The 16,543-nt window shown below is 36.8% G+C and overlaps 1 protein-coding gene across 3 annotated transcripts in view; it reads right to left on the bottom strand.

Moving 5' to 3' along the window:
- Nucleotides 1-16,543, bottom strand: part of LOC124610394 (carnitine O-palmitoyltransferase 1, liver isoform) — a 172,188-nt gene that overhangs the window by 26,256 nt on the left and 129,389 nt on the right. For 2 of the 3 annotated variants that reach the window (XM_047140155.1, XM_047140154.1), the window contains exon 11: nucleotides 10,275-10,352. In XM_047140155.1, coding sequence (XP_046996111.1) covers nucleotides 10,275-10,352 — 78 coding nt within the window. Of the gene's footprint in view, nucleotides 1-9,446; nucleotides 9,510-10,274; nucleotides 10,353-16,543 lie in introns of all 3 variants that reach the window. The other variant, XM_047140156.1, reaches the window with a different exon arrangement.

The raw sequence follows: 16,543 nt of genomic DNA, 5'->3' as shown, positions 1-16,543 counted from the left end.
CTGCAATAATACCTCTTATGAAGCATGGCACTGTTCATACCAAATTTATAAGTAACACACTACTCTGAAGAGATCTGTATCAACACATGCTCCTGAGCACAGCTTTCCAAAACATACATTACTCTAAATATATTAGTATCGAAGACATCTTTTCAAGCATATAGAATCATTCATTCCATATTGATTCTATATTAGGAATATGCTAGTCCAGCACATTTATATTTAAGTTTTCCAGTTCTATAGTTACATAGTACTCATATAGGAACAGACTGACTGTGTAATCTGAACTACACAAGCCTTCTAACAAACAATAAGCAGAATTTTTTAATTTTTCAGATGTTGCACATTTTGAAGAAGTCAACTTACTTTATCTTTCGGCAAATCTTTATCCATTTCAGGAAAGTCTTTTGTTTATCTAGTTCTTCTACGTATCAGATACCTGATTTCCAAATTTAACTTATAAAATAGCAAGTTTTTGTATATTCACTTTTCCTTTGTTTCACACATGATTGATGATACTAAAATTGTTTCCAAATTATTTATTTTTTTCCCACTTGTGAACTTTTCTTTGCTGCATTAGTAGATTTCTTTGTGACAGTCATACTTTTCACTCTACCTTGTGCTTTCTTTTGCACACATGTTTACTTCTCATTTTCCTACAACATACTTCTTCCCATTTTCAAATGCCGAAAATAACACACTTTGTTTCCAAGCAGGTGCTGATTTTTGTTGGTCTGTGTTCCTCAACCTACTTCCAATTCAGTCTTTCCTATGGCAATGGAGATGACAGTCCAATTATTCAAGTGCCTATTACTGGTAACAACATTACATGCAATAACCATTATAACAAAGTTGACCGTTCATTAATGAATGCTCTATGATGAGTATCACAACTCACAACATATTTTCAAAGGCTTTGTTACTTAGTTCATATAGGGCAAACCAAGATACCCAAGGGGCGTTCATCACATGGACCACACTTAAATTACACACTGACAAATCAGTGCAAAAGTGACCAGTACAGTTCAGATCTTTGAATCACTACTTTCCCACTTCGTTATCCACATCCTTCATTTCTAATATTCCTATATGAGAAATAATGATCAATTTGCCACTGAAATCTCTTCATGTAATGGCATATGTACACTGTAGAATAGAAGTATTATTCAGTAGGCTAGAATAAAACTGTGTTAGTAAGATGTCCACACTGCAGTAGGTCCAGCAACAGCATATTCAAAACACTTATGAAGAGGAATATAATAAAAAAGGAAACCAAATATATAGTAAAAGCAGAGGCAAAGAAGCCATGAATGACTCCAGGACAAATAAGAATAGGTGAGAGAAACAAGTAAAGAAACTGTAAGAAATAAGACAGTAGAAAAAACTGACATGACACACAGTTGTATTAAACATTAGAAGTAAAACAAATAGGTGCTAACTTACACTGTTCACAAGAACCTACAATGTTCAAAAGAATTGGCAGGCAGGTAGCAATAGTACACTGAAGACTTGTACAATGGAGAGATATGTCCCACAGTACGATAGAAATAGAGGATAAAACTGATGTGAAAGAAATAACATGGTCCTGTAATATGGTGAGAGTTTAACACAACACAAAAAAGATGTGAGGACAAACAAGTGAGCTACAGTATAAGATATACCAGAATAATAGAAAGAAAGCTTGAGGTTGTACTGGCTATGGAACATGAAGGTGGAGTAAGACATTCACAATTCTTACAAGTTGGGGCTAAAGTACAGTGATAGTGTGTAAGGCAAGCTTGAAGATTAACATTGCTGTGGTTCAGTTTGGATGCCAAGGAAGCAATACATGAAGTGAAATAAAACTCTACAAGAAGAATAAAATTCCAAGGGGGACAGACATCGAGGCTAAGATCTGTAGACGACATTGTCCTTCTGGCTGGATGCAAGGAAAACATAAGACCTGTTGAAACAAATAAGTAACATACTGAGCATGGAACATGGCTTAAGGACAGTAAAGACAAGAGAGAGGAAGAGTAATGGAAAAGAGAATAACAACTAGCTAAATATCAAAACTGGAAACAACACAGTAGTGGAAGTAGTGAAAGAAGTCTCCTAGTTAAGAAACAAGATCACATCACATGCCCAAAGCAAAGGAAACATCAGAAAGCCCAAATCAAAGAAAACATCAGAAGTAGATTGGCACAGGTGAAATATTTTCTTCATTAAAGGAGTTCTGCTGTTATGGATATTGATATGCAACTGAAAAAGAATTTACAGGCAGATTATGTCTGTGGTACAGCACTGTCAGGAAGAGATACATAAATCACTGGAAATTAGAAGATGATGATGATTTGAAACATGATGGGACACAAGAATATAAAACGAAAAATTAAGTGAACAGGTAAATATAAAAAGTACTAAAAAGAACAGGTGAGGAAAGAAGTCTCTGAAAGACAGGTTAATGAGACATTTGATTAGGCATCCAAGAATAATTTATAAGGCCCCATAAAGAACAGTAGGAGGGAAACTTATTAGGGATACACCAAAACTAGAATACATTAAGGATTATAAAATATGTTGCATGTAATGTAATAGGTATGCAAAGATGAAAAGAGAAACGCTAGATGCGGAAAGATGGAGGACAGCAAAAGATGGTGACAGCACTGAACCAGTAGAAACTCTCACAGCTTAGGACATTAAGCAGAATGCAGTTAATTTCATTATTTTAAATCACATATAGCTGTAATTAAGCACACTAATATGTAACTGAATTAAGGGGCTTCATTAATTATAGGGTGTTGATTTTCCAATTAAGGTTGTGATCAACTTGTGGTCCCAAATACCAGACAGCATTTATTTCCTGTACTTCATTGTTTTGGTACTATTTCTATGAGCTGTGGAATTCTATGAGAAGTACTGGATTATTTGTACCAAATCTTGTTTAAATCTAATGAAAATCCAAGATCCATTTTCTGTTAATGATCTGTTTACATTTTCATATTTTTCACTTGTTGTCTTTTCAGTAATAAGACTAGTACAGTTTTTTATTCCTAAACTTCTGTTATCTACAATGAAAATAGGAGACTGCTGACATATAACAAATAACAAAAGACCAAGACCAAAACACAGTGTACTCCTGATTATTCATGAGCGGATTACCCGGTTTTCATTGGTAAAACAGTGCTACCGAGCTGGTCTACTGAGAATCCTAGCTGATGACGATGATTTGGTAGCATTCTGGACAAAGCTGACAATTTTAAATGCCATGCACAAGATTTCTGATGCCTGGCAGGAAGTCAAGCCACATACATTAGTTCGACCATGGAGGAAAGTTCTTCCATGTATAGAAGAAAGTGATTTTCAGGGTTTCAGTGATTAAGAAATAACAACACAAATCATGAATCCTACAATGGGTTAAAATGGTTTTCAAGATACTGATGAGGAAAACTTAAATGAGTAGCTGGAGACTGACCGATGTGAAGCCAGCTTCCTATATGTGAGTGACACCAGAATTGTGTCTGCTGCTTTACAATGAAACAATGAAGAGGACATTAATGTAACAATGGAGATGAAGACAGTGACGTCTTCAGCCACTGTACTCCACTGCAACATGTTGATACTCTTCTAGATTATATGGGCCAGGGAAGGTTTCAGTACAATGGCACTACTGTCGCAAAATAAATTCAAAATGCCAAGTGAAAAAATGTCAACTCTTCTCACAAGCAGACCAACATCACAGACTATATTAAGAAATTAACAGGCCTAAAATACCTATGCACAGAACTTGGATAAACTTTTGGACAAAGATTACACATTTAAAAATATCTCAATTATTCATGTTTTCAATTATTACCCCGAATAATTGCGAGTACACAATACATCCCTGCAGCACACCATAAATGCATCAAATTCGAAGTGCCTACAGCTATTTGATTGACATGGAACTAATACGTACTTCTTTCTGTCATACAGATAACATAAAAGCCATGAAACAGCTGTGCCCACTATTTGTGCAATATAACTGTCAAAGCATATTTGTTTTCATTATTTTGAATACTGTGTAGTCATAAAAATCCCAGAATCCTTCTGTTTGACTTGTTCATTTTGTCTTCACCTTTTGGTTCAATGACAGTTAATGAAGTTGTATTCTTATTTCTGCATGTAATAGTTACAAGAGGTACATTTGAACATAAAAACAGTACTTGTCAGTGGCAGGCATTTCAGATATTTGATCACTGGTTTGTCTAAATGCCAGTATAACTGTTGCTATTGCCTTCTTGAGTCATTCTTCTAAATTTCGCTTGTATAGTGGACCTTCTACATGTATACTATTCATGTTTCCATGTATTCCATTACTGCTTGATTTAGACGTATGAGGATTTAGTTACGTAACTCCAAAATTGATTACATAATGTAAATAGGAACAGCACCAAAAGAGACAGCTTAGAGGAATATTCAAAATAAATTTTATTTAACTGCTTCTATTGAAATATCATCTTTCAAAAAATGAACACTTCAGATAGGAATATCAACAACGCATGAAAAGATAGATTTCCAGATACCGTGAAGGAGACACGTTAACTTGCAGATAGGTCCAATTAAAAGACACTTGCATAAAGCTTTCGGCCACAGCCTTCATCACCAAAAGAGAATCACACATCATTCATACACGCAAGCAAGCACACCTCATGCACACGACTGCCAACTCCAGCATCTTAGGCCCAACATGCTGGTATGTTAACTGCTAAAATATGGTGTCTAAAATATGGTGTCCATCCAACATAGAGCATTTTTCTTCTTCTCATTCTTACTGTTTTCTGTTGCTTCTCCTATCACATTTTCATTGCATCTTCCCACATTCCCTTAAAGATATTTTCGCGTAGTTTTGTTTTATTTGATATTAAGAGGATAGACTGCTACTCACCATATAGTGGAGATCTTGAGCCACAGACAGCAATAAACAAAAGACTGCTAAACAAGTAAGCTTTTGGACAAAAGGCATTCTGAAACAAGCGCCCCCCCCCCCCCCCCCCCCCACACACACACACACACACACACACACACACAAACCAACAATTTTCTCTGGTCATTGAGGATTTTCCATTGTTTTTTTAAGTTGCCATACAGTAGCCAATTATTTACCTATTATTGTTTGCTTGAAGTTTTCATTTCATTTTCTCACTTTGTATCTGCAACTGTCTGCCTTTCAATTTTAGTTCAATTTCATCTCTGCAAGGTGTATTTTGATCCATTTTCTTCTCCAAATAGTACTAAGAAAAGCATGTTGTTCTCAGCATTTTCCAATACCTACCAGTTTTTGAGTTTTTGCCATTTACAGTATGATATCAAAATTTTCCCAGTGAAGCTGTTTTTCAGATGTTGTCCTACTTTTACATTACAATCCTCTATCATTTTGCAGCAGGATATGCTGTCATTTATCAGTTTTTGTACCTCTTAATAGAGAACTTTTACCATGTCAATAGAATGTGAGCCTTGCTGCTTATGCCTGAGACTACTTCAGTTTCAGCAATATTTGTTTTAAATTTATTATTTACAGTATAATCATCACCTTAAGTTCCTTCCTGATCTGTACCTTTATATTAAATGTGTTGTTGTTGTTTTTGTTGTGCTCTTTAGTCCAGAGACGGGTTTGATGCAGCTCTCCATGCTAGTCTATCCTGTGCAAGGATCTTCATCTCCCGGTACCTACTGCAACCTACATCCTTCTGAATCTGCTTAGTGTATTCATCTCTTGGTCTCCCTCTATGATTTTTACGCTCCACGCTGCCCTCCAATGCTAAATTGATGATCCCTTGATGTCTCTGAACATGTCCTACCAACCGATCCCTTCTTCTAGTCAAGGTGTGCCACAAATTTTTCTTCTCCCTAATTCTATTCAATGCCTCCTCATTAGTTATGTGATCTACCCAGCTAATATTCAGCATTCTTCTGTAGCACCACATTTCGAAAGCTACATTCTCTTCTTGTCCAAACTATTTATCGTTCACATTTCACTTCCATACATGGCCACACTCCATACAAATACTTTCAGAAACGACTTCCTGACACTTAAATCTATACTCGATTTTAACAAATTTCTCTTCTTCAGAAACGCTTTCCTTGCCATTGTCAGTCGACACATTTTGTATCCGCTCTACTTCGACCATCATCAGTTATTTTGCTCCCCGAATAGCAAAACTCATTTACTACTTTAAGCGTCTCATTTCCTAATCTAGTACCCTCAGCATCACCCAATTTAGTTTGACAACATTCCATTATCCTCATTTTGCTTTTGTTGATGTTCATCATATATCCTCCTTTCAAGACACTGTCCATTCTGCTCAGCTGCTCTTCCAGGTCCTTTGCTGTCTCTGACAGAATTACAATGTCATCGGCGAACCTCAAAGTTTTTATTTCTTCTCCATGGCTTTTAATTCTACTCCGAATTTTTCTTTTGTTTCCTTTACTGCTTGCTCAATATACAGATTTAATAACATCGGGGATAGGCTACAACCCTGTTTCACTCCCTTCCCAACCACTGCTTCCCTTTCATGCCCCTTGACTCTTATAACTGCCATCTGGTTTCTGTACAAATTGTAAATAGCCTTTTGTTCCCTGTATTTTACCCCTGCGATCTGCCCTGCCCCTGCCACCTACGTATTAAACGTACGTCCAAATTTTAATTCTATTTGCTCTTTCAAATCATTTTACATTTCTGATATTCCTAAATATATCCTATTTCATCTCCATCCTCTTCCAACTCCACTAACCTATCTTAAGTCTGCACAACACTGCAAGTTATTGTCATTAAAAAAGTTCATAGTAGCTGTTGCATTTCTAAGGATCATGTTGTTGTTTTTTCAGCCATATCCTGTGTACCAGGGTGAGGATGCACAAACAGCTGCATGTGCCAAGTTCCCTTGATCCACTGCTCCCAATATTCTTTGACCCAGGATGGAATCTTACTATTACTATTATTACTGTTAATTATTATTACTATTATTATTACTATTTACCATTATTGATGCTGCAATTTATTAATCTAATTCAATCAATTATTATTAATATGCTGATACTTGTGTTTTTAAGACGCATCACTGCATATTCACTTCTTAAATTATTTTGTGAACAAGCAGGTAATGATCTACAGTCTAAAATCTACTACATTTGCTTTTTAATTAATTTCCCACCATCATTGTTAGCTTATAAGCCATTATTGTTTCTATGCATTCCCTGTTTTTTTTCTTTTTTCCCATTTTCCTAGTTAGATGATGTTCCTGTTTCTCATTTTCTATCATATCATCTTTTGCTCCCTGTGGCTCCTGTATTATAATGTGTTTAAGTCACCACAGCAAAATAACTCAATGTTTCATTACACAAAATTATTGTACAAATTACTTAAAGTTATTTCTTGCCAAGCACTGATAGCAAAATTAGAACACTGTCAACGTGAAATCCAGTTTTAATAATGGAATAATTTACTGATAATATTATGCCAGACAGGTTAAACCACACACACTGGCCAACAGTAAAACTTGGAAATTGTTATACATGAGAAAGAAAAATGTATAGCAGATGTATTCTGTTAACTAACGTCACAGGAAAAGAAAAAAAAAAAAATAGTGAAATTAGTTACAAATGGATCTGCATCTACATCTATACTATTCTGGAAGCCACCTTTTGGTGTGTGGTGAAGGAGCAGTAGGGGTGGAGGTATACTTTGTGTACTATCACCATTTCCCATCTTTCCTGTATCACTTTTGATTGGTAGATGGGGAGGAACCACTATTTGTAAGTGTGAGGTCTAATTCCACAGATTTATTATTGTGCAATCAATTGCAGCAACCAGTAATTAGTAATTTTATCAGATTTATTTTAGTGTCCTAATAACAACTTTAGATGTTTTTACGTGCACCTATGGAAGGTGTCACTGGGTTATTGCATGAAAGAAATAGTAGATATAATATTTGTTCTTAACAGTCACTTTTTCTTCTCCCTTTTCATTAGTGTGACTCTCAAAATATGAGCAGAATGCACTATAAACAATGCTCATTTCTCTTTTATATATGTATAAGATACGAAAACTTTGTTTATGGGGCAATGTGATTACAAAATTTTATTAGATGTTATCATCACATATTATATGGAAGTAGAATAATAACTTTCAAAAAGTACACAAATTACTGAACAGGATCCTGGAGTTCATCAGGGCATTTAGGCCTCCTCGACCTTAAACTGGCCTCACAGTAAGGTACTTCCTTTTTTTCTTTTTTCGTATCTCATTTCTAGGTTACTAAATTGATTACATCATCTAAGTGTGTAAGGTCTGTGTCTGTATCTAAATAAAAGGCTGCTTGATTGCCATACACCTTTTTATTTTTGAAACATCTTCATTGTACTTCAATACATACTTTGTTCCTTACTGCATATGTTGTAATAGCTATGTGGTTAATTATGATAGCTGTATGATTAAATTGTCTGTATGTTTCTGCATTACAGTCTTTGGTATTAATTCCCTAACATTAAGGTAAAAGTCACTTTTGGTGCACCACTTACTCTAGGTTTTGATGGTTTTTGGTTCCACTTAGAACTTTGTACGGTACTTCCTTCACGTATGTGCCATCATGGGCCTACATACTGGTGGCCTGTACAGTCCAGGAAGTTCTACTCTTGATTTCTATGTGCACTTTTCACTACATACACTTCACATCTTCACAAGTGTTTATTTTTTTAAATTTATGTTTACTGTCTGTACCTGCTAGTACCTTTTATTCCTATGGTGTGATGGCTGTATGCAGTTTGCATGCACAAGCGTGTTTGTGGATTTTTTTTTTTTTTTTTTTTTTTTTTTTTTTTTTTTTTTTTTTTTGGGGGGGGGGGGGCAGAGTGGGAGGGGGAAGGTCCTGTTATGGCACTCATACTGGCTGTCATCACATTCTACAAATTTTTAGTCCCTGCAATAAGCTTTGGCCTATCTCAGTGGGAGATTTTCTGACATTTCGGCTTCAATACCTAAAACAGCAATATCTACAGAGTCCTGCATTTTCCAACATTATTCAGCAGATAATTTATATATATCATGAATTTTAAAAGTTATATAACACTCACTTGAGGTACATCTAAAGTTACTCTCTCTCATCTTAAAGGTAATGTGATGACACAATATATGTAATACATTATATTTATCATTTAAAGTCACTCATATTAAAACTGTTATCATGCTCCTACTTCAAGAAATTTGGAGACATTGGATAGGATTCATAAATGTTAATATATGTTTCACAAAAACACACATACATCACCATATATGAAAAAAGGTTGACATCAAAATGTAGTAAACATTCAATAAAACGAGGAACTACATAGCAAAGGAAGAGGCCCAGAAGAAAGAACTATACTAGTGCAAAGCAAGGGTAATACAAGAATTAAGAAATTTGTTACAGAAGGAAAAAAATAAACCATACCCCAACTCGAGTTCAGTTGCAAAAGAAAACTCCCACAAATGGCCCATGACTGGTGCATCAGCCCTGGCAACCAATGAAAAGAGTCACAGCCATTTTATACATAAGACAGAAACAGCGTGGTTATTAATAGAAGCCAATATATTCAGCATAGCAAGAAGAAAAATCAAATGTTTTGGAGAACTGCAAATAAGAAGAAAGGATTATTTGCAGAAATAAGAAAGAATTGAAATTATTGGGTTGTATATACTATTTCTGAAAATACACAAACAGATAAAATAAAAATACTAGAAAAAGATACGAACATTACACATGCACATTTTAAAACAAATACAAAGCTTCAAAGAAAAGGGCTACGAAGAGGCCACACCAAGCTCCTCAGGAGAGTGGTACAGAATGGAATTAATGTTAAAAGAAGAGAGTAGCTACAGCACATAAACCTGAAAAATAAACCAAAACCAGAGGTATGCATTTTTCACAAGTCATAATTGTATTAGCACAAAACTATGTATAAAATCCTCAGCCAGTTTTTAAAAACAAATAAAATGCTACTGCATGAACTGAAACTTTCTGTGCTAGTTATACCGGTACAACATGCAATACTCTGGCACCTCTTGCACAGTATTTGGCACAGGATTAACAAAATTCACAGCACAAGTAAGTGTATATAGCTTTTTTCTGCTAGTATTAACAAATAAGTTAAATTTTTGGCTATGTAATGTACATTGCTGAGGCTTTTATACTGAAAACTTGCAAGATTTGCCCAAACAGAAAATTGAACCTCAAAAACAAATCACCCCTACAGAATGGTCTGCTGGAGTTGTGTTTTACCAGTTGTTCGCTGCAACTGCTGCTGCCTCCTCGACCACAACGTATTCCCACAGGTGCGACATGATAGCTGCATCTGCCCTGCAAGAACCCATCACACTCCTTTCACATGTTGCACCATCAGGTTTCTGTAAACCACACTAATGACTCCACATTACTCCCACTGAGGGACATAACCTAAAAATAACAGAGTATTGTTATCCACTTCAACTCTTCAACTGGATTCTCTGGTGACCACATATTGGTGAATCTGCAGTATACAAATTATATATAGTCATGTAACAGTCAACTGTAAAGTCTTCTTCAGAGTTGACTCAGCATGTATGAAGAGGCTCAGCAAGCTCTTATGTGGAATAGTAGAGAATGGAATACAGTAAATCTAACAAGCTATCTCAGTAAATGTCTTTACATGCCTGCCACTATAAGGAATGCACACAGACATATATTTCAAATGAATAATGTTAGCAGGCAGGAGCCATTATGCATCCTCATTATACATACTCAGTCATTAACAAAGACAACTGAAACTTCAGACATCGTGAAATTTCTTTTCTATGTCTCACTCAAAATCCTCCACTGTTATAAAATGAGTGTCCACAGTTATGGAGACAATTCTATTGAAGTCATTTAAAACTGAATTCTGCAGTGAACAAATCAAGAAATATTACTTTTCTGGTGTGACAGCATACTGTATGTTAAAATTGTGTGCAATATCAGAAACAAAATGCACCATTAATTCAAGTTAATGTAAACTTTAAACATAGGAGTACTTCAAAGAGGGAACAGCACACTCCTGTTTCTCTTCATTCAACACTGCACTAACAGTAACTTTATTTTAAAGTGAAATACATGCTAAGATTATACTGCATGACACATATTTACATATATTTAACTAACAACATTTAAACAGGAAGAAAGATCAAACATCTGACCCACAACACCAACTTTCTCCTTTTATATACCATCAACAATTATTCATATAAAGAAACATAAAAAAGCATAGGTTGCTTGTAATATGAGAAAGTAACCAAAATGGAGTCTTAGATTTCTACGATCAGTATTGAAATTGGACAGTCTTATATAAAGTGTGTGTGTGTGATGGGGGGGGGGGGGGGGGGGGGGGGGGGGGACGCGCGTGCGCGCTGCGCATCATCATAAAAGTTATGAATAACAGAAAGAAAGCATTAAAGCAATGGCAACAAGATCAGTCGACAGTCATTTGATCGGTGTGGGGCAGTGGGCAAAAAAAGGAGTTTGATTATGCTGAAGTTGTCAGACCTATGGTTCTTTTTAATAAGGAAAATTCACATCATGGAGACAACCACCCTTCACTGCTGTACCAGTATATACTGTTCATCCTTATGTAGATAACTATATCCTAAAATTCTTTACTTCCCAAAAAATGTGAACATGTAACACCATGGACCTCCTCAGGATCACCAAGTGGTGAGAAGTGCTTGGGTGACCACACGAGGCCATAAACAAAGAGAGTCAAGTAATGATTAATAAGCAATTAATCACATGACAGATTCAGGATCCTTTGGTAGCTAAGCTAATCCACTGGAGTACCTATAATTTCCCTATCAATTTTATTTGAAGTTACTTGAAAATTCAGTCACAATTTAAACCACTAATAAAATTTCAAAGAGAAAAGCGCCTTCATGATAATGATTCCTAATATGCTAAGGACCCAAATTCTGGAAGAAAGTTTTGGCTGTTCCCATTTTGAGAGGAGTTAATAATTTATGCAAAATGATGGAAACTTTTCAAAACTACTTAAGTTTTAAACATTCGTTCTTCCTCCTTGTAGTGGCCTAGAGAAACAGCAGGATCTGCCTTCCCAGTGGTTGGAATTGAGCCAGAAAAGGAAACCTCTGTCGGCAAATTGATGTGATCAGCTCTCTGTCTCAGCAGGTATGCTTCAGCTCATGCCCTCTCATGCAGTTGACAATGGCTCTATTTTTTGAAGTCAAAAGCTTTCAGGAGTATGGCGTCAACTAAGCCATAAAAGGTCTGGCCATCACCATGTCCTGCCTGTTCAGTTTGAACTTTGAGGCAGACAAGCAGCCGCAGCTTTGTCGCCATCAGAGACATGTCTTACTACAGACATTTATCACTTTCCAACAGTAATGTCATCCACATAAAAATACCATTTCATTCACTCAGCAAGCTCAAGTATCTTGTACTATGACTACAAACCAATGGTGCCAGCTGTCTGCTAAGATTGACAGAAATCCCTTCTTTGTCATCTTTATCTGCTCTCCTGGTTCAGTTCTCTTTTTCAGACTTGATCATAGCTCTGTGTACCTAACTGTGGTATCAATATGTGCACTCTGTCATCATCTATCATTGGGTGATGACAGTGGAGGCTGCCCATGACTAAGCATTCTAATATCAGAATATATCAATATTTTTGTTATGCCTTATTTCATTTTTACAATGGAAAGTCCGGGTAGGAATATCAACAATATTGTGTGCTTGTGCTGCTTTAAGGCAAAAAGTACTCTAGTCAGTACCTGAAGGGCTTGTGATAAAAACTGGGGCCTAAGCCCCAAAGCTATGCACTGTGTATACACCACAGTGGTTAGACCTAGGATTTTCTAAAGGGCCATAGTGTGGTGGAAGAAGGTAGAACTGTAGGTTGTAGCTAAGGGGCTTGCTAAGGTGCGGAGACTGGCCTAGCCATAACAGGCGAAATTAGCAGCACACCAACTGCTGGGCTGGAAGCCATGCTGGACATGCCTCCACTACACCTTTGGGTCAAGAAGGAGGCAGCAGCTGGGGCATACAACATACTTAAAACTGGAAAAAACTGGATTTCATCAGGATATCCAGACTCACACACTAACATAGTGAATGAGGTAAACACAGTAATGGCTGAGGAAAAGCTTGTCGACTATATAATAACTCCCAACTGCTTCAACAAGCCTTACAATATAATAATTGGAAGCAGTGAGCAGTGGGAAGAAACAGTTCAACACCATACGGGGGACATTGTTTGGTTCATCGATCGGTCAAAATCAGACCAAGGCATTGGGGCAGGGGCATACGGAGCTCAGCCAAGACTGGAGGGCATCATCTCTCTAGGAAAACTGGACTCTTTTCCAAGCTGAAATTACTGCAATCGAGGCATATGTGGAGGGGAATATGCATAGGCGCTACAATGACCATAACATCTACATCTAATCAGACAGCCAGGCAGCCCTGAAATCACTGGCAGCTCCTGCAACAAGATCTAAGATTGTTGCAGAATGCCACAGGGCTCTGGTGGAGCTACGGGGAAGCAATAGGGTACACCTAGTGTGGGTCTCTGGCCACTCAGAGATCCGTGGCAATGAACAAGCTGACAGATTGGCCAGGATGGGGGCAACAACTCCATTTTTGGACCAGAACCTGTCCTGACAATCACCAAGACTATGATCAAACTAGAACTAATGGAACTGGCTCAGGAAATAGCACGTAGAATATTGGACCAAGGTCCATAAACAAAAACGTGGTAAGGTAATGATGCCCAAGCCATGTTCTAAAAGAAACTCTGCAATTCTGGGATTGAACAGGAAAGAAATCAAACTCATGACTGGACTGATGACCAGCTATAGGAATTTCAAAAAACACCTACACACAATGGGTATAATGGAAGAAGACCCTAAATGTGGGATCTGTGATGAGGGTGAAGAAACTGCATCACACCTAATCTTCAAATGCATGGTACTGGAGACCAAAAGATACAGAATTTTCAGGACAACTAGACATTAAGAAATTGTGTCTAACAAAAACCTGCTAAAGGGATCCTTGCGCTATTTAAGTCCATTGTTTGGCTTTACTAGATATACAGGGAGTGATACCGCACAATAAACTCGGTTTCCGTGCAGGCAGTGGCGGGATGGACTTAAGCTGTTTTAGATTCCCTGTCCAAATCAAATCAAGCTGTGCACAAAATTGGTACTGTGTTTACTAACAATGGAACTAAAACAGTGTTGTGAGGATTTTTCACTAGAGTGTTTCACAGCAATAAAATTTGAGTTTTTGCACCAGTTCATAACCCTGGATGAAACATGGGCCTACCACTTTACACATAAGATAAAGGTACAGTAAAAACAGTGGAATGTAAAGAGAGGTGTCTCCAAAGAAGGCACAGACAGTTTTATCTGCAAGCTATTCATGACATCAGTTTTTTGGGATACGCATGGTATAATTTTCACTGAAAATCTTCAAAAAAGAAAAGTAATGAATGGTGAGCATTATACAGACTTATTTCAGCATTTTTGTGTTGAAATGATACTAAAACAGCTGTGTTTACCAAGAAATGAAGTTTTGTTTCATCATGACAATGCACCAGTTAACATATACACAATCGTCATGTCAAAATCAATGCGTTAAATTTCAGATTGTCTTCTCATGCACCCATTCCTCCAATTACTTTCTGTTTCCAAACTTGAAAAAATGGCTTCATGATAAAAAGAGTTACCGACAATCATGAAGTGGAGTCTGCAATTGATAGCTATTTTGCGAAGGCCAACAGTTCTCACTATAAAAAGGGTATTGAAGCTATTGACAATCAATGGGAAAAGTATATTGAGCTGAAAGGAGACTTTCCAGAGAAATAAAATTGTCTTTTCCCAAGCTTTGTTAGTTTGGGTACTTCTGGGGCAGCCCTCATATGTCACTGAAATAATGCTACCAGGTAAAACTATGAATCAGTACAAAATTCACACGAAACAAAATGTACATTTGAATATGTAATAATTGTGATCTTTCAAGAGTTCTCAATGAAACTGATAATCTCCAGATTTCTGAAATCTGCTGTTCCCACAATACTTCAACAGCTGATATTTTTTGTAGTGATCATCTCACGTGCGTAGAGTACGAATTTCAGCTTGTGACTTTTTGAAACCCGACCAAAATGTGGACTGGAAAAACTGTGTGCCAGACAGTCTTTCATAACATTAGCTGTTTCCTTCTATCCATATTTTTCAAGTACTCTTAGTATATTGAGAAATGTGGTTTTCTGTGTATATCAATTCTTCCAACAAAATTAATTTGTCTACTATGCTGTGTTAGTGGTGTTGGTGCAAAACTTCTTGGACTATGCAATAAATGTGGTGATAAGAGATTAGAATGCCAGGTAATTTGCACAATAAAGGTACACACTTTCGAATAAGTAAAGAGTTGAAGCTGATACTCAATGTAGGCAGCTCAAGCTGGAAATAACATCACTCCAATATCAGTAACACCTTGGGAGCAGACACTCAACACAAAATCAATGTCATCAGCAGGAAATATTCAATATAACACAAGTGGCATGTGGCCTATCTTTAATTCACAGACTGGTTGGAGTCCAGATATTAGGCAATTGGGATATGCATTTGACACAACAGAGGAAAACAGCTAGGGAAGTTGTGATGATGGCACCAACTCAGCTGCAAATTCTGAAATCTAGAGATCAATGTATTCCTTACACCATGATTGGAGACAGATATTAAATTGTCTCTCTGTGCTACAGGAAGTCTTATGAAACTTACAAGGTGTTCCCACATCGATATCCCCTACAGGAAATGTGATCTTATGAAGTAGTTTCTGTTTTATGCATATTAAATCGTGTTACTGTAAAACATTTTTGGTTGCTTTGTACCTAATTTTCCATATATGTCAAATAGCAGTGACTAGTATCATTGGTGAAAAGGTTCCTTGTGATTAGCAGATGAGATAAAATTTGTGGAATGTGAAGAACGTAACAATGTGACAAAAAATATATGCCGACTTTCATAACCACAAAAATACAGTAAGTGAAACAAGAAGGAAGGAGAAATTATATCCGCTGAAGTTTTTCTCCAACAGATGTTTGGTTACACTCTCTCTCTCTCTCTCTCTCTCTCTCACTCTCTCACACACACACACACACACACATACACACACACAATCACTTGTGCCACCACACAACCCAAGATGACTGATGTCAGAAGTTACCTAAACTGAAAATTAATTACCACTGCTTGAGTAGAATTGACTCTTGGTTCTGCATTGTCTGACCAGGTAGAGAGCAACATTCCAAGCAGAATTTAGGCAAAAACTTCAGTCTCTATTTACAAGGTCACTCACTAATTTAATCTCAACTGCTTCCTTAATAACATTATCTCAATAGCTGTAAGTGCATGTTATAAACTCCATGTTGTATTTCATACAATGAATGGTACCATGGCAGTGTGCTGTAATAGCAGATTTGCTCAACTGTTTTAAATGTGTGGGACACACACGCTCAATACACAGTCCTG

Source organism: Schistocerca americana, chromosome 1, assembly GCF_021461395.2.
Source record: "Schistocerca americana isolate TAMUIC-IGC-003095 chromosome 1, iqSchAmer2.1, whole genome shotgun sequence".
Taxonomy (NCBI): Eukaryota; Metazoa; Arthropoda; class Insecta; order Orthoptera; family Acrididae; genus Schistocerca; species Schistocerca americana.
The sequence above is the reverse complement of the archived record's forward strand: the minus strand, read 5'-3'. Positions and strand labels throughout refer to the sequence as shown.